General features: G+C 43.4%; 3 protein-coding genes across 3 annotated transcripts; 2 read left to right on the top strand and 1 right to left on the bottom strand.

Moving 5' to 3' along the window:
* Positions 1 to 3,380: 3,380 nt before the first annotated feature.
* Positions 3,381 to 4,370, top strand: N7477_009539 (uncharacterized protein; the record flags this gene model as incomplete). The annotated part of the gene is made up of 3 exons (XM_056971200.1): positions 3,381 to 3,484; positions 3,530 to 3,863; positions 3,942 to 4,370. 3 exons carry the CDS (start codon positions 3,381 to 3,383, stop codon positions 4,368 to 4,370), a joined length of 867 nt encoding a protein of 288 aa, XP_056818179.1.
* A 2,288-nt stretch (positions 4,371 to 6,658) lies between these two features.
* N7477_009538 (uncharacterized protein) lies at positions 6,659 to 7,356 on the bottom strand (the record flags this gene model as incomplete). The annotated part of the gene is made up of 3 exons (XM_056971199.1): positions 6,659 to 6,866; positions 6,934 to 6,951; positions 7,004 to 7,356. 3 exons carry the CDS (start codon positions 7,354 to 7,356, stop codon positions 6,659 to 6,661), a joined length of 579 nt encoding a protein of 192 aa, XP_056818178.1.
* Positions 7,357 to 8,293: 937 nt separating this feature from the next.
* On the top strand, positions 8,294 to 8,670 carry N7477_009537 (uncharacterized protein; the record flags this gene model as incomplete). Its single annotated transcript, XM_056971198.1, has 2 exons — positions 8,294 to 8,467; positions 8,497 to 8,670. 2 exons carry the CDS (start codon positions 8,294 to 8,296, stop codon positions 8,668 to 8,670), a joined length of 348 nt encoding a protein of 115 aa, XP_056818177.1.
* Between the last annotated feature and the right edge of the window lie 17,827 nt (positions 8,671 to 26,497).

Here is a 26,497-nt window from a genome sequence, read left to right as displayed (position 1 = left end):
TCGGCTCGCCATTCTTCAAAAGATCGTACCACAGCCATGAGTTCCTTGTCGTAGATATCGTAATTGCATTCCGCCGGTGTCAGTTTACGAGAGCAAAATGCAACTGGGTGCAGGGTTCCGTCTGCGTCGGGCTGTGACAAGCAGCCTGCATTGACATAGTCCGATGAATCACATTCGATCGTGCTAGGCTTTTCGGGGTCAAAGTGTCGTAGAGTCGGTGCCGATGTGAATGCTTTCTTTAATTCTTCGAATGCTGTCTCGCAACTCACATCCCATACGAATGGGGTATCTTTCTTCGTCAATCGGGTGAGTGCGCCGGCCTTCTTCGCAAACCCCTGGATAAATCGTCGGTAGAAATTCGCAAATCCGAGGAAACTCTGAACATCCTTGACATTCTGAGGGGTCGGCCACTCCGCCACGGCGGAGACTTTCGCAGGGTCCATCCGAATCCCGTCAGTGCTCACGATGAGGCCGAGATATTTCACTTCCTGTACGTGGAATTCGCACTTCGCAATGTCGGCCTGTAATCCATGCTCTTTGAAACGTTGCAGGACTTGCTTAACGTGTTTCTTGTGTTCGCCCAATGAGTTGCTGTAGATCAAAATATCGTCCAAGTATGCGGTGCAAAAAATGTGAAGGTATTCCCGTAGAGCATCGTTGACGTAGTGTTGAAAGGAAGCAGGGCCATTTGTCAGCCCAAAGGGCATCACAAGGTACTCGAACAATCCGTATCTCGTCCGGAAAGCAGTCTTCCATTCGTCTCCCTTGGCAATGCGAAGACGATTGAAAGCTGCAATGATATCCAGTTTGATGTAATACTGAGCTCGGCAGAGCCGGTCCAGTGGCTCCCGGATCAGTGGAATCGGGTATCGATTCTTTACTGTGAGTGCATTGAGGGCTCGGTAGTCGACGCAGAATCGCAGTCCGCCTCCAGGTTTTCGAACGAACAACACCGGGGACGCGGCTGGTGATCGTGAGGCTCGGATGAATCCTTTTCCTAAATTTTCTTCCAGGTATTCTCGTAAGACGAGGAGCTCGTCTCGGGACATATCGTAGAGAGGGCCGAATGGCGGCTCGGAGCCTTCCTTCAACTGTTTGCTAGCTTCCTTTTGGGAGAACACGTCAAGGAATTCATGATATTCCGGCGGGAGCTTCTCTTTTGGTTCAATCTTCTCCTTAGGGGCCAGGGCTTTTTCGATGTCTTGCAGAGAAGCAGCAAAAATAGTAAACTCCTTGTGGCTCTTCCTTGCTTTGTCTGTCAGGCAAAAGAAGGTCGAGGCCCCGATCATGCAAATGTCGAGCGCGGGTGTCCCCTCCGTCGCTTTCGTAGGCTTCGTTGTTTGATCTTCTTTGGAGACTCCACATATCTCGATCCGTTGTCCAATCCTACAGCTCTGAGGGCAAGAGTCGGGATGAAACGTTAACGTATTCTTCTTCCACGAGACTGTCGCATCATGAAGCTTGAACGGCCGACCGACCCGCACTAAAGGCCGACTCGATGGCAGAGCAGAACACGGGATACCCTAACCATTCAGTCAGTGAGAAGTTCAAAGGAGATCAGATCGATTCAAAATACATACAATCCTGAGATGATCTTGGCAATTCATAGAACAATACGGAGTAGTGACAATTGTAAAGAAAGAAGAGGAAAGCGGAGTTTGTGGGGGCCACAACAATCTTCCCCCCAGAGCCACGGTATACCAAGGACGATTGGCTGGTGGCTCAACTTCGTCACGAAGCATGGCAGGATTTCTCGATGTCCTTGCATTTTGATGGTTATTCGTGTCAACTGGGTGATGCGTCCCGCCACCGACAGTCTTCCGTCTACTACTTCAAGCCGTCGCGCATTGCGTAACTTTTCCAGTTCGAAATTGTTCCTGTGCACAAAGTTTTGATCGATGAAAGCCCGTCGAAGGAGAGTATCAGGAATAGCCCATGGAACTGGCCTAGAATTGGAATGGCGGCTGAAACTACAGGAGGCAGATTTTGTTTATCAGCTTGAATTCAGACATAAGTGGAAGCCAAGAACAAATTAGATAAACACTATTTTGCGCACTATAGCTGACATTCCGCTCTCTTAACCAGATCACAATCGTGCTAGCCCTAGGTGATTTTAGGTCGTACAAATCAACCAACAAGTCGAACTGATCGCACTTGGCGGAGGGAGATCTTCGTCATGGTTGTTTCTGTAGATCGCTATCCTTCCTACTGGTAAAGCCTTAGGAACCTAGCATGTCAAAATATATTATTATCCGTAGAGATAGGGATTCGACCAATGCAGCTGGGCAAGTACTCAATGCAAATAAACGGATATTCCTCGGTCACGCACAAGCAACGGTGGTCAATATAAGTGCAGCATCTTATTTTCCACATGGGATGATGTCTTCTAGGATTGTTTGCACAGGTTGTACGTCTGGTGGAGCGAACTCAGTCAGAGTTTATATAACCTGCCCTCAGAGAAATTGCGAAAAGGTAAGGAACCGGAGTTTGTGTATCTGTTTAAACAAATATACTTTCTAAACGTTCAGTCGGCGTAGAACTGTCCGAATTGTTGTGAATTCCACGTTCATATATAAGACATGGACCGCGACAGAAATACAATTTATCAACGATCTTGCCTTTCTGATTTTTCCCTCGCGAGGGAACACTCGCTGTAGTACGAGTTGGCAATTATATAAGTAAAGACGCTTTGGTTAAGGCACATATTTTTAAACAGGCGAGCCGTGTCATACTATGCGGCCCTAGTGGCCGCTGTGCGAAAGGACAGCTTTATATTAATCACGAATTCACCGGCGGATCTTTCACACGTTCGTTTCGATGGTCTTTGTGAACAAAACGATGCACACGCCGACTGCGTGTGGAACTTGTTCAAAATGGCCGAGCCGATAGCAGAACGAATTTGACGAATACACAGGGCAACCATGTCAGCACTAGTAATGAATGCCTCCCCGACCAACCAAGACTTGCGTTGAGAAGTTTTTAACTGTGAACGTAGTTTCTGCCTTCGAGCTGATCAAGAATACCCGTCAATTGGTCCCCTATGCGACTCACCACTTCGGTGTAGTGGAAGTCTTTCTCTTGATCTGCTTTGCCTTTGCTCCATCCGGTTAACCGATCAACTCTCGAAAGCATCGCTCCACAGATTGAAGGCTCGAATGTCGCTATTTTCTCAAAGTTCATATGCCTCGATCAAGCAAGCGAGGGAAATAACCAGCTGGTTGAGTGTTCAAAAATAGCACCTACTTACTAGGCAGTTATTTACCCACTTAACTAACTCCGGGTTCTTCAACATCGTTTAGGTGTGCACGCCTTGTGTAAGAGACGTTTATAAATTTTTGAACGTTGGCATAGCTCTCAGGCACCTTTCGGGGCGAAACCACATGGCCGGGCCCAAGTCCAACGACATGAGGTCGTGCGAAAAATTCATTCCTGACTTCAATAGGCTTCCACGAGCGATCCAGCATGAAACACCCGTGACAATTCGGTGCGTGTAAATCGTTCGCTCATTCCGTGGCTTGCGAGTTATAAGGTACGACCCGCTTGATTCAACCTATCCAGAGCACCCTTCTACAACTTTTACATTTTTCATTGTGGTTATTATCGATCTCCTCGTCTATCGCGCTGGTGTTGATCATGCCCAAGGTCGCGACTGCTTCGCGCAACCCCGCGGTGCCAACACCGAGAGCCGTCCGGAGGTCAGCAGGAAACGGAAGGACCTCTGCACAGGTGCCCACAGAAGGAACGCGGACGCGGCAAGGCTTGGTATGCATCTGTCGAGATTTCTAGGGAGTCGTGGAACTGACCTGACATGGGGGTCACGAGCTCAAGCTGCTCCGGCCATCCAGGATGATGACTTCGAGGTGGTGCATAGACCCTGTAAAGAAGTCATTTCGCAGGCGGAAGAGACCAACTAACAGCTCACGACACGCTTTAATTAACAGCGGCGGGAAGCGCAACGGCTCAGTACGGAGAACGCTCGGCTGACCGCACAAGTGCGGCAGCTCACCGCGAAGAACCAGAGTGCTAGATCCGACATCCGACAGTGGAAGCAGAAGTTCGACGATGCAACCTTCGAGATCCGGGACCACGTACCTCGTGAAGAGGTGCAGAGAATGTTGAGGGAGCTTCATGATGATGCGGTGTCTTTTGCCGGTAGAATCGGGACGAAGAACGAATCTGAGAACTTGCACTTGTTCTCTGCGTTACCCGGTCCTAATGTCGCGCAGGGCCAGGATACTTGGCAGAGCCAGCAGGGACAGTTTAAAGTTCTCCACGACCCGATCCTACCAGAGAACGTAGGCTCTATTTTTCCCACAGCCGACGAAGAATGCCTTCAATTCTGCGACTACTTGAATGTGCCTCCGGCCTAAGTGTCTGCACAAGGCGATGAGTTGGAACCTGCAGCGAGTCCGCTTATTGATCCTGGTGGCTGCAATACGTTTTTAGCTTCCTCTGCGACCTTCGGAATTACACGTCACTGTCCCTTATAAAAGCAACTTGCATCTAAGTTCTATTTAGAATGAATCAAGCATTATGGCAATGAAGCACGGTCTGCTAGACACTTGACTAGTCTCTCGTTCAGGAGGGCCCTTGCTAGCTTCATCGCTGAATGTAACATCGGTGCCGACTCACTGATTGCGTAGTGATATGATATTCGATTTCCTCGACTATGCTGTTCGTATCTTCTAAACATATCGCAGGCTTCTTATGCCCGGCCTATATTCAAAGGTATTCAACGCCGGCCCAGTTCGTAAGGGGCCTGTCTGTGATGACCGCCAATGCTTGCGTACACCCCCGTTGAAGTTCATGGTGGAATGATAGACGATCGCGTGTTGACATGGGTAGATTGCATCATGAGAGTCTCTCTGGAAACCCCGGAGGTCCGTACGATGGTCCAGCCAGGCCATTGAGTTCGCCTAAGATGACGTAGGTGGAGAGCGGCACGTTAGCCTGCGCTCTTCTCTCAATACCCTCAGCTTGGTCAAGTTGGCCTTTTCTGTTAGGATGATTGGCTCGGGCGACTGTTGGTCCGGCGGCAACTGTCACTTCATCGTAGTTATTGGGCCGAGGCAATTTTGATCACAAGGAAGAGAGGCTGGTTATGGAACCTGGCTTTCATGATCCCTGTCCGACTCGAAGCCTGTCTTCATTGACTCACGGTCGTTAGAATTTACGAGGCAAGTCGGTGATAGTCCGGGCTCGGCTAGAGAGTGACTGATGCCTGCGCTCGCACCTGTATGGACAGCCAAGGCGCAACGGCTGCCATGGCGGGGCACAGGACGGCACGAATGGCGAATTGGGTTTGTCAGAGCCCAGGATGCAAGCCGCCAGCCCAATGTCGGGGCCACAATCCAAGGGACTGGGCGCGACAAATCTTTACGTTTTTGTTACGTGACAGGCGCTTATGTGGGCCACAGAAGGAACGGTTCCTAGCTTGTGAGCCTATCAGAATAGCTCGCTAGACTTTATACCAAGATAAGCCTAGGTTCGGTTCCTGATCGACGAGAGATTTGGAAATTACCGCTTGTGGCGGACATCGAAAATCATCGGTCCGGTCCAATAACGTTTGAGTGACATTCCAAGCTCTGATCGCTGGCGGTTTTTAGAGATCATTAACAACGTTCGAAATCCAGCAGGCTCTGTCGATCTCACCGTTAACAGGCGATTCTCCCCGATCATTTCCAGACGATCACGGTAGGGCATATCTGAACGATTCTACCTTTCTGATGTCGTTTTTTGCGGATTTAAGCCTACGTTGTACCATCCGCAAAGCGCGATGACATCAAACCCGAATCCTTTCGCAGAGGGAAATCGCCAAAGCTGTTCTGCTCAAGGGAAGAGAGCGACATTAATCCAACGTTTCTGGTTCATAGTGCGGGACGGTAGAAGGAAAGTCTAGGCTGCTGCTGGCCAACAATCGATGGTCGAGAGATTTGGATTGACTTCACCATAGCAAATACGGCAGGAGACTAACCCACACTAATGCCTTGATCCCACGCTAGACCCACGCTAAGTGTGTCTTAGCGAGATGTCAGGAGCAGCTGGAGCGAACTAGTCACCGTGCATTCTTCCGGTGATGCTGAGAAAATACAAAGGTACAAAATCGGGATCGCTTTATGAGCGTCAAGTCTGCTCCGTAAACGGCACAAGCATCATTGTCTCCGGTACCTGTGTCAAGCAGAGAAGCATGTGTTATAGGTGATTTGAGCACACCTGGAGAACCCCGTGACGACAAACCTGAAAAAAATGTGGTCTGGCCCCTTGATGGGCGGGCCGAGGAGCTTTGGTGGGTACAGTTCGCGGTATTCGTGTAGCAGACTAGGGTATTACAGCGTTCGCCAGTACTAGCTGCTGATCATCAGGTCAGGGAAAGGGGATGGATCCTGCCTTGTTCGATTGCCCGCAGGTGATCTTAGTCACGGGCTCGGGACCCACAGAGCGACCAACGTGTTTCCGTTATGGAACTAGCGAGAATAACCTTGTTCGGAGATCATCTCTAGGGGTGGCTGTCAACGAGATTCATCCGAGGCCTGTCAAGAAGGGCCGCATCATCAGTCCTACGATTTACTTACACTCTGGGATTTGGCAGCTATTAGATGCTTTAATTTTTGAGATTTGTATTTTATTTCACATCTGCCAAAAACCCGCCTTAGGGACCTCACTGTGCTTCACGCCCGGGACGTCCTACTTTCCGCCGAACAGTCGGATCGTTTTTGGCCCTGGACAACGAATTAAGCTCTTCCCGCATCGCATCAACGGCTTCTTCTAAGGCCCTGAGCCGGCAATACTCTTGGGCCACGGTTTCCATTTTCCGTTGTATCGCCTCGTTGTATGTGTTTTGCCTCTCGAACTGCTCCGTGAAGCTCCTATATCGTCCGTGAGAATGTTTGAATAGAGGCAAAGAACAGAGTGAGTAGTGGACACTAAACTCACTGTATGTGACGGTGGACGCTGCCGAAACTTAGTCGTCTCAATGACAATTCTTGGGAGGGAGACAGCTCACTTTTTGAGAAAGGTCTCGAGGCTATCTTCAGGCGCCGCGGGCATGTCGTTGTATATAGACCCGGTATTGTACTGAGTGACACTGTGGGTTTCCATAGGCATACCGTCTTCTTCTGCCTGCTCAACGTGATCATCATGATCATCATCCACACGCTCATGGTTTTCTCCGTCAAAAGCTAGGTCGTCGACATCGTATGGGCAGTCAGCCTCCGAACCGGGAACACTCCAGATGGTGGTTGGTTTCTTTTTGAATATGTCGCGCCAGTTGCTGGAAAATCGAACGGGCGCTTCGCTGGGTGCGTAGCTACACGTTGGCGCCATGAACGAACGGTTCTCCATGAATGGCAAGGGCATGTGGGTAAGAGGTGATGAAAGAAGAACTGGCCAGCTTGCACATTTGACGGGTTGGAAAAAGCGGGATATATACTGCTGGGTGGAGAGGATGGCTTTAGACGCGAGCCGACATAGGAGTAGAACAACAGACCGAGCATTTCGTTAAAGGAAACCCCCCTGTAATTCTTTTCGTAGCACGTCCCTTTTCTTTATCGCCCGGGCGAGGAAGCTACCGCGAGGAGGCAAATGAGGCTAAACAAATCTGTCATGTTCCGCCCCAGCAGCTAGAGAAGGGTCCCCCTATGTGGAATCACCACAGCCGATATCACGCCCACGTTCGACATCAAGATAACTCACAGGTTGCAAGTGTCCAAAAATTCCATGTGTTCACGTGTGGAGGGTAATTGAGGCCCTGGTGGATAAAGTACGCCGCAACTTTGTGAGCTCTCAATTCATGAACATCGCTCTCGTGCAAAACGAAATGCTCACAGCGTTGCCCTGATGTCGCCGCGTTTATGCCCAGCCAAACTTGTCTCCGCTAGGCCCACTACATAACCGGGGTATGAGACGATCGGTGAACCAGTGGCGGCATGACTCAATGCTACTGTCCTGACTGGCGATAATCAAAAGGGAATAGATCGCCATCAGCGAAAATTAACAGAGAGTCGAGGCATGTGCATCTGATGGCAGGATCCCGGCCGGGCGTGTAAATGTCCAATTTTCGCTAAACTTTGCAATATCGACCTTATCCACAGATACCCTCTTGACAACCCTTTTGCCATGCGTAGCCGAGTAATTGTCTACACGGGAATGGTCAAATACAAAAAGCATCAATTAAGATCCCACATCTTCCTAGTCTTCACCCAGTATTCTGCGTTCTTCCTGCCCACTGCGTTCCACCACTCTCCTGCTACTCTTTGTTCTTTTTCCTAGCCACCGCCCGTTCACATCTCCCAAGATGCCCAAAGCCAGCTATATACCTTGGACTTTCTCAGAGGAGGACAACCTGCCACGCTGGCTGTCTCAGCACTTCCATCTGTCTTGGGAGGAAAAGTCTGAAGAGTACCACAAGCAGTTTGGCCGCCGGAGAGTCCCGAGTCACTACGAGGCAAATAGAATCAGCTGCAGAAAGGTATCAGACGCTGGCGTCTCATCTCCCAGAGGTTCTCTACGGCCCGACACACGGCTATCCGCCGGGCACGACTTCGACGGCAACGGCATTTGCTAGACATCCCCGACGCTCCTCCGACGTTTAGCCTGAAGGGCCCCGAACCTGAGTCTCTGCGGTTGGTGCAGCGGTTCTTGATGGAGAAAATCTCACCAGGAAGGCTGTAATTTATGTGAGGTCCTAGTCCAAACAAAGGAAAAGAATGAGCAAGGCCTAACGGTATCCCACCAGTCCGTACGCGTTGGAGAGACATGTTTCGACGGCGGACGGAAAAGCCACGAACCGTTCCACAGAAATTTGGGGAGATCCTGAACCGTGTAATAGGAAGACAGTAATCGAGTCAAGTTGAACGTGGATTTCCTGCTAAGCATGGATAGTCTTCATGTGTGTATAGGTCGACCGTTGGTCATGTTCTTGATTTTCCTTGTATTCGCGCTACATGATCTTTGTTTTGGACAGGCGTTCACTATGACCGATGGTCTAGGTAATAATCAGGCAGCCATATCACGGGTTGGTCGGAGAGCCATCCTGGGGCGAATTGTGTTCCGGCGGATGATTCGAGCAAGTTTCTTCACCGTCACTATAAACAAATGTCAGCTAGCACCCAGATGTGACTACCGCATACTGACTTTTCCCTCGTTTCCGTTCTATGCGACGGAACGTTGCATGTGCGTTGGTCACGAGGTATTTGATGGTGATTAAGAAGTGTGTACCATATAGAATATTTTGACGGATGGCCCTGGAATGGGAAGAAATGTCCTCTTTGGTGTTCGTTCCTTGAGTCCATCTTTGGGTAAGAAAGGGCGTGGGATGTAATTGTTTAGGAGACGGCGAATGAACGGCAGAACGAGAAGTGTAGGACTGAAAGAGGCTCCTATTAAGGAACGACGTCGTCGTTCATTTTGCTGACCTCGAATAGCCTTTTAGAGATATAGACGCCCGAAGGAAAAATCACCCACTGGAGCCCCGTTTTCTGTCTAGCTAGCGATGGCTCCCCTCTTAGCGATATTACGTGGCATATGGAATTGTTGGAAGACGGGTCACTCATTTCCAGTCTCTGAGACAAGGGCCCTCTCACACGCTAGGAAAGAACCGGGATACTACGGAACGGGAGCCAAGGTTCTACCGGCGAATATTTTGACTCTTCTTTTCAAGACGTGGCTATTAACATCCCACGGCTAGTATCGAGCTAAGTATGCACGAAGTCGAATTGGGTCAACAGTTCACCAGGGTCAAACAATGGCTCTACCAATAAGACAAAGCACGTCGGTGCGAAAATTTGACCTTAGCGTGTATAGCGTCAAGCGGCTGGTTGGTAGGCGCTAATTTCGACAATTCCAAATATAAGCCCCACCCCGAGCCTCCACCTAAGATGATCGGCTTGGCAATGGTGTGCAGGTGTACCCAGAAGATGCGCTTTGTCAGAGGGAAAAAGACTGGAAATGTTATGGCACAGTGGCGGCGTGAGGTAGCAGTAATGTCGACAAGGCTTGTACCTCGTCATGTCCCGACGGAGGTTATTGGGCGCGACATGCCATCCTTGTTGGAGGCTGGGACGCTCTTACGAAAAATCACAGTACCGGGTCGAGCGAACCCAGAGGGAGTCTTTCCCGCCAAAATTGGCGAAGGCCCTCGACCTTGATCGTCTTGCATCGAAGCAATGGAGATCTCGGACGGGGCTAAGAGGGCCACGCACAGTAGACATGCGGCTTTCACATGCGGCTCTCTGGGCCGGGACCCACAAGCCGATATACGCTAACGGTGACTGTAAATTACGGCCCTAGATTCGGCCAGTGATAACGGCATTAGAGGCGAAGAGAGCGTGGTCCACAAGCCTATCGGCGCAAGGACACACTGTTCACGCGAGGGAAGGCACACCAGCAATCACAACCGCAACGGCGTGAGCCGTATCTGCTGGCTGATATTTCGGGAGGTTCACGTTTGTTATCAGTAAGCAGCACGCAGGAAGATCATGTGACACAATGGAGTAGCAGTAATGACTCTGATTATCTCTCTATAACTCTGAAGCTAGGAAACCCCTGGATCTGGCAATTTAGAAAGGGGCTCAGTGATTACATAACACAACTCAGTAAAATCAGTCAGAATATCTTCATATCCGATGCTCCACTGCTGCATTTACTCCGACATTTGTCGTTGCGCTGGAAATGGGGGAGAGTACGAGGCCTCCAAACTAACACGCCTAGTTGCGGATCTAGGCCATACCCCTGATCACTCTCGCCACACTATGTTAGCAACGGGTGGACTGCGGATGGGTTTCCGTCTTGCCAAGCGAGAGAAACGGGATATATACAACTACTGATCAAGTCCGCAACCCATGCTCGCCGAAACGGTATGTCCAGAAGTCACTCACGTGGCAGGAATATCGACATACAAGCGGCGCCACTCCGAGATGGTAGATATTCTAGTCTAAGTCGAAAGCGCCTGGACGTATCCCAGATCTGCCCGAGGTTCCGCCAGGACTGTGATCCCAGGAGGAACCAGGTGATCGCAAGTGGGTGCAGAGGTCGCTGCAAGAGTCACGTGACTTTTTCGGCAGATTTGGCCCGTGCTCATCGCAAGTATGTAATATTGTAGGGTATGCCCTAGTAACCCGGTAATTTACCCACATAAAATATTAGTCTCTTTCTATCATCATCCCAATTACCATGGAACGCGTAATAGATTTGACCTGGCGGGCCTATGAGGATCGTACCCTCACTGAGCTTATACAGATTGATCCTGAACCTAATACGGAATCAGCGAGCGAGTATGTCGATGAGTTTGAAGACTGGCAAGAATTCTAAGTAGTAATTCCTGACCCGGATAAGGTGAATATATATATTGACAATAACTAGATCCAAATTAGTTTCAAACTAATTTATTCATAGCCAGTTCATATTCTAACACTATTAACCTTTTATCTGACCCACCCTATATCAGCTGCCGTTATTAAGTATATGCCTTTACTTCCAGAGTATCCAGAAACTTATAAGGAAGGGTTTGCCTATATCGTGAATATCGAGAAATCTAGACCGGATAAGCTACGAGCTGTGATAAAATCTGTCAGTGAATAACTAGTTATTAACTATTAATAAACTACTTACTAACTAGTTATTAGACATAATACGCTATAGGTAGGTATAGGTCGAGAGAATTTATATATTCCGTATTCCTTGGCTACTAAACAGAGCGAAAACGCTTTAAGTGTAATAGCGTTAAGTGCTACGAGTTTCTTAATCCTAGACTCTTATATCTAGCCTATATAAAGGCTAATAAAGATCTATAGACTCTGATCACAAATATACGCGGAGAGATAGCGGAGTCCTCGCTTATAGAGGGCTATAGAGACTTATAACGTGCTAGTATTGGGTAAGCTTATTAATTCTAAACTAGTTCTGAACTAATTATAAACTAATAAAAAATCTCTATATAGGTTATATAACGCAACCAAAAAAAAATTTATTCGAGGTGTGGCTTATAAATCCGCTCGCCAAGGTTATCGACCTATATTCCGCTAGCATAATCATAAAGTATTGGAATATAGACCAATGCTACATAGAAAGATCTATCCTTATATTCAACATATAAGACCAGATTGCATTGATCACGTGACCAGATTTTTCTTCTATCAAAATGATGTTTTGACCACTTCTGATTCTGGTCCGCGGCCCTCCCCCGAACGATAGGCGGGACCACTTTCCTTTAGGGGTAAACGGTCCGCCTTCAGGCATGAATGGTCCGTTCCTTCGGGGGTGCTTTCGGGCATGCCTTGCCCGCGGACTTCGACCATGGTCTTCGGACCCCGGTGAACAGACTTCGACCCTCGGTCCCCTTAAGGATAGGCGGACCACTTTCCCTTAGGGGTAAAATGGTCCACCTTTAGGCATGCATAGCCTGATCCTACGGGGATGCCTTCAGGGTGGCTTAGACCGTCGATCCTTGATATCATTCTTTTCGCTTCTCTTCGGTTCCCTTCTTTGCCACCTTCATTATGTTGCTGCCTAGTGTTTGTACGTCATTTGTATGTTATTCTAAACGTCATTTCTAGGCTATCCTAGCCTATAAATACGTCCTTCTTGTCTAGCAGATAGAATCAAGTCAGTTCTACTTTCCTGAAGTCAGTTCTACTTTCCTGAAGTCATTTTCACTTTCCTGAAGTCATTTTCCACTTTCCAAAAGTCATCTCTACCTTCTTCCTTTGATCCACAGGACTGTGGTTCTGCCTTCGTTTAGGCTATATCTGCTTATAGTCTATCCTACGACCTTTGACCTTCCACCTTTGTCTGGCACTGACTGACCCAGCCGGACTAAGGTTGATCCCACGGACTTAAGGGGCCACGATCTGCTTCGTGGTAGCTTTCCCCTTTTATCCCAACATAAAGTAAGTCTTATCCCTACTAGTTTCTAACTAGTTACTAACTAGCTATTAGAATATAGCTAGAGTGCCTAGCTATTATATTAGCTACGCGAATTTAATACAAAAGAACTATTAGGAACACTTCTATACTTCTCTTATTTCGAAAGAGAGATCACTTAATATAGAACTTCTACAGAAGCTTCTAGCCTCTACTTATTAGCCTAGACCACTAATATACGGAGTGATTAAACCGGCGAATTCAAGAAGGCCACTATACGGTAAGATTTACTTCTTAACTAGTAATTATCTAATTACTAACTAATTCTAGGTGTCGTCTATCCTTAGGGTTAGGGTAATATCTAGCACTATAGTATTTATAATATAATATTCCAGACCTTTATCCCGCTTCTCCCTAAGAGATACCTATATACTATCTTCTACTCTCGCGGAACGTATTCTTATCTACCACCGCCACTAACAAAAGCTCTATAGATAATTACTAGCGAGATCCTTAATCTAATCTGCAAGAATCTAGACCCGGACCTTAAGCTAAGTAAGTTTAAATAAGAACTAATTACTAACTAGTTACTAATTAGTTATAGGCACATTTCTACGCAGTCCTACGCTTCGCGAATTCTACAAGCAGTATTAATATAATACGCTATTATAGATCCACTCTAGCTTTGCTAAGATTAATAAGGTTTTAGTATTGCTCTGGAAATAACGAGCGCTTAGCTACCCCTTTAGTAAGGGTATAGCTAGCCTACGCTATTAAATAGAAGTTAAACCTAAATTAAAGGTAAATTAACTAATATAAAACTAGTATTTAACTAGTCACTAACTAGTTATCTCTAGGAATATATTCGCGAGATCTATAAAACTTCGGAAGGGACCTTTATCTTCTGTGCTTTTGCGAAGCAGCTCTAATTTATAGCAACGCTTAATGCTATTAAGGTTAATATATCCTATAAGCGAGTGAAGGGGGATATTAATAAGGTGATCTTCGCTATAATACTCACAAACCATAGTAAAAGTAAGTAAGGTTACTATTAACTAATTTATAATTAGTTACTTACTAGTTCGAACTAGTTATAACGCTCTGTTGTATTTTTACTGACCAAGAGAACTCTGCGGGGTATAAATTTATTTTCCGGATAGTCTTTGAACTTATATTAAGGTCAATAGGGAGACCTATTAGGTTTCACTACCTATATAGTGAAGGTATTAAGGCAATTATTGGCGATATATATCTAAAGTAGATCCTCGGTAAGTTAACTAATTAATTTTTAGTTACGAACTAGTTACTAACTAGTATAAAGGCTTAGGTGCATTCCTTTAGGACCAAGATACCGAGCACTATAGATAATCTCTAGCTTGGCACCTCGCGCGGATTATAATCTTTTGCGCTATTCACTTTATACGAACAGTATCAAAGATCTACCCGAATCGACCTAATAGCTCCTATATAGAACGCCGTAAGCGGCTAAATAGGTTACTACTATATAAGACCGAACGTAATTACTATAAGCTACTAGATCTTATTGAAGGTAAATAACTTGCCTAAATTAGTTTATAATTAATTGCTAACTAGTTACTAGAGCACGAGCCAGACCTTAAATTTTGGGTTCGATATAAGAGACACCTAGTTATTACAGTAGGGCTATGCTAGGTATACTTAGGTGTTAGCCCTAAATTCTTTTTAAGGTTCCGGCCACATACGAATACAGTCTAGCAAAGCTATAATAAGTCCTATGCCCTTAGAACTTACGATTCGTTATTAGGTGCTATAATAAAGTATATATTAGTTTTAAACTAATTCTAATCTAGTTACTAACTAAATATTATAGGTCATTATACCTTAATTAATAGGATTTAGACTAACTCGAGACTCGAGAGAAGTTTGGTATTTATCACCGCTATTAAGCTAATGATATCGAAGCCCGCTTTAGAAGGAATCTCTAGCGCGAAGCTAGAAAAAGAGAAAAAGCGGAAAACTAGGCCAGTTAACACAGAGAAGCACAGATACAGTTTAATATTAACGATCAAATCCTCCTTAAGGCCTTATCTTCAGGCTACGTGGTTAATATTAGACGTCGGTTAAGGTTATCTACGCTATAGCGATTAAGCTCTAGAGCGACTACACAAAGCCGTTCTCGGTACGTATTAAACTAGTTTAAAATTAGCTTGAAACTATTTACTAACTAATTTTATAGAATATCTGTAAGCCCTAGTCTCCGGCGTATAGCTATAATAAACTCACAGAATTAAGACTATCTAAATGACCTTCGAGAGCTCAAAATTTGGCAGAAACGCTAAGAGATTAAGGATACTTAAGAAGAAAGACGACTAAGGCGCTAACAGTTAGAGCTTAAGACTAAAGAACGAGAAATTAGGCTTGCGAAGATAGAACTAGAAAGGCAGCTAGTTAAGGCATAGCTAGCCCAGATTAAAGGAGGAAACTAGTTTGGAATTAGTTACGCTTTACGAACCTTTATTAAAGAAAAATTTGATTTAGAACTAGTTCTAAATTAATATTATTAACCTTATATCCTTAGCCTAAGCTTACTTCCGCCAGAACTAGTTTAAGACTAGTTCCTCTACTTAGCTATAGGAGTTCCCTATACCTTATCTTCTCTATCTTTATCTTTATCTTCTTCCTCGATATCGGTAAAGTATTCAAAGAAATCATAGCCCGAACGCTAGGTCTCATAATAACAAACTAAAGGTAAAAAGTTAGTTTTAAATTAGTTTAAAGATAGATAAGAGGATCAAAACTCACATTTAATGGCCTTCTTAGCTTTATAAGATTTATATAAGCCAGTTTTGCCTATTTTATAAAGCATCTCGCGTATTCTAGTTATATTAACCTATTCTTAGTGTTAGAAACTAGTTCCATATTAGTTTATAAGGGACTCACTTTGCTATCACGCTTAAGGGGAAGAGAAGGACGATACTCGATATCACTAGTATACTGTTATTCGTAACGAATATACAAAGGCTGGTAGAAGTCATCTAAAATAAATTAGTTTAGAATTAGTTTAGAATCAAACTAGTTTAGAATTAGATAACTTACTAATAGCTTTGAGCATTACGGTAGCAGAAGTTCGACTACCTCGACTACTAGTTATCGAATCATTACTACCTATATATTTTTGGGTAATATAATGCTTCAATTTGTTGGTGTTTTAGAAGATAACCTAGGAACTAGTTAGAAACTAGTTTTAACGTCCCTTATTTCAACTTATAGGATAGAGGTAGCCTAGGAAGCGACACTAAAGCTCTCCGGGGAAGACAATCCAGTGACCATCTGCCTAAAAAAGAGTTAGAACTAGTTATAAACTAGTAAATATAACACTCACATCCTTAGTCATATCACGCCAGGCACCAGAAACATTAAGCTTAGTCTTGCTTAGGTAGAATTTGTAGGCAGGCTATACAGCGTCAGTTTCTATCACTTTTTATCACTTTTCTATCATTTCTTATCGGGATTTGACCACTTACATCATCTTTGAGGGTTTCTATATTGAATATGGGCTTTGAAAGTGGAAATTTAGTTGTGAACCAGTTAGAATGAAGGTTGTGTGGGTAGATGAATTAGTATAGAATAAGCTGAAGGTGAAGAAGTGGTATGGTAAGGTAAGAGATGCGGATGGATTTATGTTTTTCCGAAAAGTGGGGGCCGAAGTCATGTGACACTTGCAGTCACCTAGACACTCCCTTGCGGTCACCTATATGCACGATCCCAGGCCCTTGGTATTTTGATGCCTGAGGCAATAATCACCTGACCTTTTTGAGATGTGTATTAGTCAGATAGTACTTTTAACGTGGTCGGTAAGCGAGCTGCGCATGTAAGCGAGCTGCGCACCCGCCCATCTATTCTTTATACTGTCACAAGCCAGTACGAAAGAAGTCGTGTGCTATTCTGTTGGAGCATAAGGGGAAAGCTACCACGAAGCAGATCGTGGCCCCTTAAGTCCGTGGGATCAACCTTAGTCCGGCCAGGTCAGTTGGTGCCAGACAAAGGAAGAAGGTCAAAGGTCGTAGGATAGACTATAAGCAGATATAGCCTAAACGAAGACAGAACCACAGTCCTGAGGATCAAAGGAAGAACGTAGAGATGACTTTTTGGAAAGTGGAAAATGACTTCAGGAAAGTAGAACTGACTTGATTCTTTCTGCTAGAAAAGAAGGACATATTTATAGGCTAAAATAGCCTAGAAATGACGTTTAGAATAACATACAAATACTAGACAGCAACATAATAAAGGTGGCAAAGAAGGGAACCGAAGAAAAGCCAAAAGAATGATGTCAAGGATCGACGGTTTCAGCCACCCCGAAAGCTTCCCCGCAGTATCTGGTTATGCATACCCAAAGGTGGACCATTTTATCCCTAAGGGAAAGTGGTCCGCCTATCCTTGAGGGGACTGAGGGTCGAAGTCTGTTCACCGAGGTTCGAAGACTATGGTCGAAGTCCGCAGGCAAGATATGCCCGAAGGCACCTCCGAAGGAACAGACCATTCATGCCTGAAGGCGGACCATTTACCTCTGAAGGAAAATGGCCCTGGCTATCATTTGGGAGAAGGCCGCGGACCAGAATCAGAAGTGGTCAAAATATTATTTTGATAGAAGGAAACATCTGGTCACGTGATCAATACAATCTGGTCTTATATGTTGAATATAAGGATAGATCTTTCTATGTAGCATTGGTCTATATTCCAATATATTCGAAAAGTTCTAAACTGGAGAAAGAAAGGGAAGAGAGAAAGAGAAAGAGAATAACTACAAATAATACCCTCCCCCTATATCCCATTTGGGACTAGCTCACTATATATGACCTCTCCTCGAACTCTCCCTAAACTATACGTTATATTACCTCCCTTTTTAATAGGCCTAGCCCCTAGGCCAGGGAACTCCGTCTTCGCGATAATCCTTAATAAATTAGTCTTCCTTAGCCGCCTTTAGCTATACTAATAGTCTTAAAGGCGGTCCTAGATAGTTAGGATAACGTTCGTAGAACGCCTTTAATTTTAAGGGTATATTCTTACAATCTCTAGTAGGATACTATTTATCGTCCTTAATACTAATCTATATCGCTTTATACTATAGCTTACGATAATAAAGGCGAATATCTATAATTTTATCGATTTCTTACTCCGGTTAGTTATCGACCTCAATGTAAAGGATCTATGTGTTCAGGATAGAAAGCCTGTCGGTTAGGTAAGGAAGGATGTCTGGACTAGGTGTAGTATTGTAGAAGTAAGACTGATTCTTGCTAAGTCTAGATTAATTGGAAACCCTCTCGATTTAAGTACGAATTGGGTCCGAGACTTACTTATTCCACTGCGGGGCAACCCTTCACCGCTAGTCCTTAGTATTCCTTTATAACTACCTCCCCTTCTAGAGACGACGGCCCCGGAGGTAATTAAAATTTTTTTTTTTTTTTGGTCGTTCTTTGGTATAACGTTATCTGGTGGCACGTGACTCCCTGGGGTCGGATCATATAATAGGGATAAGCCCTAGGTGTCGTTATACTTAAGGTATGTTACGTGGGAGTTATAAATAGTATCAGACTCCCTTTAGTTTCGCGGCAGACCCGGCCGCGATAGGGCAATAATATTATTATACCGCGCGAGGTCGTATATTTAATTTAGCTAATAGCAATATATGTTTGCGCGTGTCTTTTTCGGTCGCGTATCGGTGGTTTTTTAGCGTGTTATTATTGTTTACTTATATATATTATTGATATCTTTACTTATATATTTCCTTACTTCTCTCCCCTTACTCTTCCCTCTTTAATAACTCTCTTCTATCTCCTTAGTGCTTATATTTGGTATCGTTTTGACTTCTTTTTATTCGTTCTTTGGCCGTAACTTATTATTAGTTTAGCTTTCTCTTTATTTCTTTTCTTTTTCTCTATTTTTATCGTTATTTCGCTCGCGAATTAATATATCTGCCCCTTTGTCCCTTAGCCGTCGCCCTCTGCGGGATATACCTCTGATCCCCGAGCTTACTTAGTGTGTTCCTTACGCCCGCCGCTCCCTCCGAGACTAGGATAGGTAGAGCGCCTTCTCGGTAATTTATATACGCGATACGCTGAGTTCTGTTCTGTGCTGGGCATATTTCTATACTAATCGTCTTTGCCCTTCGGTTTATTTACCTTTTTTATTCGGTTATATTTCGTTACTAACCCGTTTAGGTTCCCCTTAGTATATAGGGTAACTTAATTAATATAGTTAATTTAGTTAAATATATCGCGGATATTTAGGCTATTATTACTAAGTCTGCTAAGGAGGCAGACAAAGATAGTAAGCTTATTACTAGTGACCCTATCTAATCTAATATTATTTATATCCGTGCTAAGGAGGTAGTTCGCGCCCTTATTACTAACTTTCTATACCTAGTATCTCGTCACTCTAGTATTTATAACCTAGGCACTATATATATTACTAAGCCTATAAGTTAGAAGCCTATTTAGTATAAGTTTCGCTAACGATTCTATAGGTTAACTTCGCTATTTATTAGACGTATTTAGTTAGTTATCTCCCTATTCCTATCGATAACCCTAGCCTTAGTATATCTGATATTTACTATCTCTTATAGGAGGCTTTGTTAGTCTCTTATTTGTCCCCTATAGATATTATATCTGTTTCCTAGCGGGTTACGAAGCTAACCTTCCGCGATAATATTTCGGCCGCGCTTCGCCTCTAATACACGGATAGAGACGCTAATAGTGCGGCGATTATTAATAATATTATAGCCTATCTTCCTCCTATACTTTAACCTTTCGGTCTTATTTCCTTAATATATCGGTATATCTTCGTAGAGGTTTCGTATATAAAATCTTGAATACCTAATTTTATTCTTACTATTTTTGTGGTGGCCGACTTCGGGTCGGGATCTTTTCTTAGGATTTTAATAAACTCTTCTGCCTTTCCTTTTTTTCCTATAGTCCTGTATTACTTCTTAGGTATTCTTTATATCTACTTCTAGTAATCACTAGTTATATTCTGCGGGCTATCCCTTCCACTTAACTAGGAAGTGTGTCTTATTACGGAAGATTTTCTCGTTCTTAACCTCCTTAACCTCCTATTCGTTATCGTCCGCGAGCTCTGGTATTAGAAGTGGGTTCGTATCTGATTCACGCTAATACTAGGGCTTAAGGAAGGTCACAGGGAAGATATTATATAACCGGGAGTATTAGTTAGGTAAGCTTAGACGATACGCTTATATTCCGACTGTTATAAGTACGCGAAATAGTCTAATAAAGCGTAGTAAGAGTTTTCTTATAGGTGTCTTTAGCTTTAAGTTATAGGTTAAAAGGGCTATAAGATCTTTACGCTTAAATTTAATTAGGGTATAGTGTTTATTATAGTGCTTCGCTATGGTTTCGGTAGCTCTTCGCTATATTTTCTTTATTTTTTTACGGAGATTATATAACTTTTATATTCGATCTACTACGGCTAGCACTTCCTCCTCTAGTGCTCTAGCCTCGGAGTATAATTAGAAATTTAGGGAATATCCTATAAGGGCTTAGAAGGGCGAGATACCTATAGTAGTATTTATAGTATTATTATATATAAACTCTGTAATTCGTAGCAGATTTAGCTATATTTATTACTCGGTATCCACAAAATACCGTAAGTAGTACTTAAGGGTTTAATTTATCCTTTCTATTTAGCTATCTATCTATAAGTAGAAGGTCGTAGAAAATCGGAGTTTTATCCTTAAGTAGAAATATAGTTTTAACTAGAATTTACTAGTAAAGATAGGGCCTCTATCGGATATAATACCTTCTGGTAGGCTAAACTAGAGTTCGATCTTATAATATATTATAACGGTAAGGGAACTAGCGTTAATCGCTATTAAAATGGGGATAAATCGGCACTATTTCGTAAAGCGGCAGATAATAACTAAGATTACGTTATAAGGCTCGTTCTTATAGATCACTAAGGGTAGACCTATAATAAAGTCTATAGAGATTTCGGCGAATAGTCGTAAAGGTTACGGTAGGGATTCGAGGTTACCGTATGGCCTATACTAAGATACTATAGTTCCTTAGCAGACAGAGTAAGTTTTTATATATTCTATAACGTCTTAGTGTATATTTGTCTAATAATATTTCTGTTATAGGAGCTCTATCGTCCTATATTTCCTAAAGTGTCCTACTAAGGGATCGTCGTAGTAAATTTATAGTAATTTCTATTTTAGGTTACTCCCTATAGGGATATAAAGGCGTATTCTATAGCGTAATAGGCTATCGAGATTAATAGACTATCCTTTTATACGCTATTTCCCTTACGAAACGGCTATCTTTTAGCTCTGAGTCTTCGGATCGTTATCCTAGATTCTTTTAACCTAGATCCGTAGATTAGCGCTTACGTACTCCGTATAAGCGTTCTTACTAGCATTAGCACTCTATACTATACTCTAGGGTAACTATTAAGCGCGACTTAACTCCTCCTAGATAGCCTAGTTAGCTATTTCTATATCGCCCCGGCCTCGATTCACTTAGGTATTAATAGGGATTCGCACACGGAGTTTAGGTTCTTCCTAATTATTATACTCTAACTAGGATTTGCCGGCTAGGAGGTCTCTTAGTTTAACCTCCGAAACACCCACGATTCGCTCTCGAATAGGGTTTAGAAGCTCTATTCTTAGAGCTATATCTTTATTTAGCTATCGTAAGAGGCTATTAGCGGGATTTATTCTACCTACTTAGTGTTTAATCACGAAATTAAAGGGGGTAAGGAATAAATACTACTGGGCTTAGCGTCTATTAATTTTTAGCTATTTTATAAAGCCTTGGAGGTTCGAATAATCAGAGAGGACCTCGATAGGGTACTTACTTTCTTCTAGGTAGTATCGCTATTACTTAAATAAATATATAATAGCGAATAGTTCCTAGTCCGGGGTGCTATAGTTTAGTTCTGCGCTAATAAATTTTCTTAACCAGAACGCTACGGGGTGCTATCGCTCTTTATTATCGGGTTATGATATTATCCCGGCTATCCCTAGGTTAGATACGTTAGTTTTAATTCGGATATATCTTACTAGGTTAAAGAATTTAAGGAGTGGGGCTTACTGAAAGGTATCTATTGGAATATAGACCAATGCTACATAGAAAGATCTATTCTTATATTCAACATATAAGACCAGATTGCATTGATCACGTGACCAGTTTTTTCTTCTATCAAAATGATATGTTGACCACTTCTGATTCTGGTCTGCGGCCCTCCCCCGAACGATAGGCGGGACCATTTTCCGTTAGGAGTAGATGGTCCGCCTTCAGGCATGAATGGTCCGTTCCTTCGGGGGTGCCTTCGGGCATGCCTTGCCCGCGGACTTCGACCATGGTCTTCGGACCTCGGTGAACAGACTTCGACCCTCAGTCCCCCTAAGGATAGGCGGACTACTTTCCCTTAGGGGTAAAATGGTCTACCTTTGGGCATGCATAGCCTGATCCTACGGGGATGCCTTTGGGGTGGCTTAGACCGTCGATCCTTGATATCATTCTTTTCGCTTCTCTTCGGTTCCCTTCTTTGCCACCTTCATTATGTTGCTGCCTAGTGTTTGTACGTCATTTGTATGTCATTCTAGACGTCATTTCTAGGCTATCCTAGCCTATAAATACGTCCTTCTTTTCTAGCAGAGAGAATCAAGTCATTTCTACTTTCCTGAAGTCAGTTCTACTTTCCAAAAGTCATCTCTACCTTCTTCCTTTGATCCTCAGGACTGTGGTTCTGCCTTCGTTTAGGCTATATCTGCTTATAGTCTATCCTACGACCTTTGACTTTCTACCTTTGTCTGGCACCGACTGACCCAGCCGGATTAAGGTTGATCCCACGGACTTAAGGGGCCACGATCTGCTTCGTGGTAGCTTTCCCCTTATATCCTAACAGTATCTTTTAGTTATTAAAACGCTGCCTTTTCGATGTCGTTTAGATCTATATTCCCTTATTTCTTATCGTTCTGGCTTCCCTTTAGAAGGTTAGTAAGAGGGACTATAATAAGGGAGTATCCTTTAATAAAGCGCCAGTAGAAGTTATAGAATCCTAGGAATACTTAGATATTATAGAATATTTTAGGTGTTTCCTAGGACGCGATAGCGGTAACGTATTATAGGTCTATTAAGATGCCTTAGCTACTAATTATAAAGCCGAGGAATTCTACTTAGTCTTAGTAGAATACGTATTTAGATATTTTTGCGTAGAGCTATACTTCCTTTAGCCTCTCGAGGACTTATCGAAGGTATTTCGTGTGTGACTCGTAATCTAATAAGAAGATAAGGATATTATCTAGGTATGCGATACAGATTATATCGAGTAGGCTACGTAACGCGGTGTGAATATAGTTTTGAAAGGTAGCTGGTGCGTTAGTGAGTCTAAATAGTATCACTATATATTTATAGTGGCCGTATCGTGTCCGGAAGGCTATTTTCTATTCTTCGCCCTCTCTTATTCGGATTCGGTAATATATATCCTATATATCGATTTTGCTAAAGTATTTTATACCCGAAAGGCGGTTAAGGATCTCCGAAATAAGGGGTAAAGGATAGCGATTCTTAACTAAGACTTTATTTAATTCTCAGTAGTCTACGCAGAGACATAAACTACCGTCCTTTTTAGGTATAAAGAGGATTAGCGCCCCTACGGGACTCTTAGAGGGTCGGATATATCTATTTACGAGGTTTTCGTCGAGATATCTCCTTAATTCCGCGAGTTCGGTTTGCGAGAGGGGGTATATTAGCCTATAGGGGGGTAATACCCCTTCCTTAAGTTTAATAGTGTGGTTAGTTAACTTTTGTATCAGTAGAATCTTTAACTAATCGGCCGCGAATATATTACGAAATATCTCTAGTTTATCTAATAGTGTTAGTTCGGATATAGTCTCTGTTTCTTTGTTATCCTCTAGAAGCTATATATCTTCTAATATTTAGATCGCGGTATAAATATAGGCTTAGTTTCGGTAGGCCTTAGTAAATTACTATAGGCTAAGTGAGGAGAACTCTTTTGTCTCGAACTATTATTATCGGTCTAATAATAAATAGATTTAAAGGTCTTAAATTATGGTTATCGATAGAAGGATAGGGCTACCTTCTAGGCGTAGGTCCCTATTTATAGCTATATATTATCTTATAAAGCTATAGAGTGTCCCCCTTAAGTCAGTAGCGGTAATAGGGACTTTCTATACCCTATAGGAGATAATCTTCTGATTCGAGATTGCCTAAATAGTTAGAGCGGTGGCCGGGGTATATTCTAGGTTATACTTTTCTGCGAATTAGTAGCTAACTTAATTAACTTCGGCGTAACTGTCTAGGTCCGCGTGTGTGATAAGGGCGTTCTGTACTTAAATTAGGATATAAAAGCGTAAGGTAGTCCCTATCTCGGGGTCTGGAGTTATAGGGGTAGGGCTCACTTTAACTTATTCCCTTTTCCCGAGTTCCTTACGGATTAGATACGCGCGGGGTGTGTGTTTAGTCTGTCTTTGGTGCAGTTTAGGGCAATATAGCTGAATTCGTGGTATCGGTAGTATTAGGGTCCCGATCCTAAGCGTGGTGGGTTTCGGTCTCGGTTCGTGGTCGATCTATATATATTATTTAAGTTATAATAGCCGCGGCTTTCCTAGAAGCGTGAGGAACCTAGCTAGGTCTTTAAGGGTTATTACTCCTTATATCTTTAGGAGGCGTTATCCTTTCTTTGGTTATACGTATATCTGGATTATGCGAGGCGTCCTAGTAGGCGTTAATACTCTTAGGTTTTGTCGGCGAATCGGCGATATTTCTTAGCTATTTAGAGTAGGTTCCAGAAATATCCCGCTTCACTTACTATAGTATCGCGTATCTCTAGTAGTTATCCTCTGGGGAGATATTCGCTTATATAATAGCGAAGGGCTAGGTTAAGCTTAGAGTAATAGAATATTATACTATCCTTTTCGCTTTTCTATTTAAAATATTATTCTAGGCTATCTAGATAGGTATAGAATTAATCCGGATTATCTTATAGCCTTTAGCGTGCCTAGCTAAGGCTAACACTAATATCGGCCCGTAAGGTAGCTATATTATATAGGAGAGTAGTCGTCTAGTCTTTAAAAGCTATCTATAAGCTCTTAAGCTCTTATTATTCCTCTATAGGCTTTATACCTATATATTATAGCTATCTTTAGTAACAGTCGTATTCTATTATTACTATGCTAGCGAATACCTTTTCTCGGTCTATAGAGTATCGTTTTAGGTCGGCTTCGAATTAATATCTAAGGTCAAGAATCTACTCTTAATATTTCCGGAGGTTAAAGTCCTTTAAAAAGGAAGGGATATCTTTGATTTTAATACCCTTTTTGTCGTTACTCGCGGTCGATTCGTCTTTATTTTATAGCTAGGTCCTTATCTTAACTAGCACGGTTCGGTCCCCTTTAAGCTCCCGAATATGTTTAAGGAGACGGATTTTCTTATTAAGGCGTTCGATTTTATCTTCGATAGTTTAGCTGTCGTTTCGGAGTTCTCCACGGGTCGCTTAATATCCGCGTAGGTCCCCTGGAAGTGGTTCGTATTATAGCGGGTCAGGAGAAATTGACTCGGTTTAGTTTAGTCCCGGGGTCAAATCGGTAGCGTCTCTACGCTAGGACGTAGCAGTAGCCTCGTGCGATATAGGCGTGTCGTCGCCTTCGGTAGCGACGCGGGAGCGGAGGACACGGTCGTTAACAGATATAATTCCTTAGGTAACCGATAAAAGAAGAATCAGAATTATAAAGGATCTATGTATTCAGGATAGAAAGCCTGTCGGTTAGGTAAGGAAGGATATCTGGACTAGGTGTAGTATTGTAGAAGCAAGACTGATTCTTGCTAAGTCTAGATTAATTGGAAACCCTCTCGATTTAAGTACGAATTGGGTCCGAGACTTGCTTATTCCACTGCGGGGCAACCCTTCACCGCTAGTCCTCAGTATTCCTTTACACTCAATTAGCGTAGCCAGATCTAGACATTGACATGGGCCGTCCATGGACAAAAAGTCCGGCCCACGGCCCGTCCATGGGCAGCCCACGTATGGACAGCGAAGTCCGGCCCGTCCATGGGCCGCCCATGGGCGCCCATGGGCCGGCCCATCGACACCTAATCCTGCCTGATTAAGGATTTTCGGCCTTATTTGGCCTGATTTGGCCTTAAATCTTTGCATAATTCTTAGCTTATTTACCGTTTCTTACCGTGGTTCTGGTCTAAACGCACACCATTCCCTCTTTTTTTGTCCTTCCCTAATGTATTTATATGAAATATTATCGTTTATACCTAGATTAGTACGGTTTGTATCGGTCGCATAAGGAGGACTAGTTAAAATCGTCTATATTGGGGTAGTTGTGTTTATTTCGGTAGTGTAGAATAGAAATATATATTTTCTGTAGGCAAGTGTACTACCACTTTCCGCTAGAGATTCTTCTTTAATTTTAATTCACCCAAATTTCAATATTAAGCTATGATAATTTCTGTACGTACTACTAATATATATCTCTACTTAATCTCCTAGTTTGAGAGCTTATACAATTGATTTGCATGAGTACTGAAGGTAAAGACCAAATATTTGACGGACTTGGAGAAATTGATTCTGCAGAATAGGTGTGTGGGTCTAGGGTCAAAGGTTTAGACCAATG

The sequence above is a fragment of the Penicillium maclennaniae genome, assembly GCF_028827695.1.
Source record: "Penicillium maclennaniae strain IBT 15551 chromosome Unknown utg000008l:1.0-3552695.0:1.0-3555053.0, whole genome shotgun sequence".
Lineage (NCBI taxonomy): Eukaryota > Fungi > Ascomycota > Eurotiomycetes > Eurotiales > Aspergillaceae > Penicillium > Penicillium maclennaniae.
The sequence above is the reverse complement of the archived record's forward strand: the minus strand, read 5'-3'. Positions and strand labels throughout refer to the sequence as shown.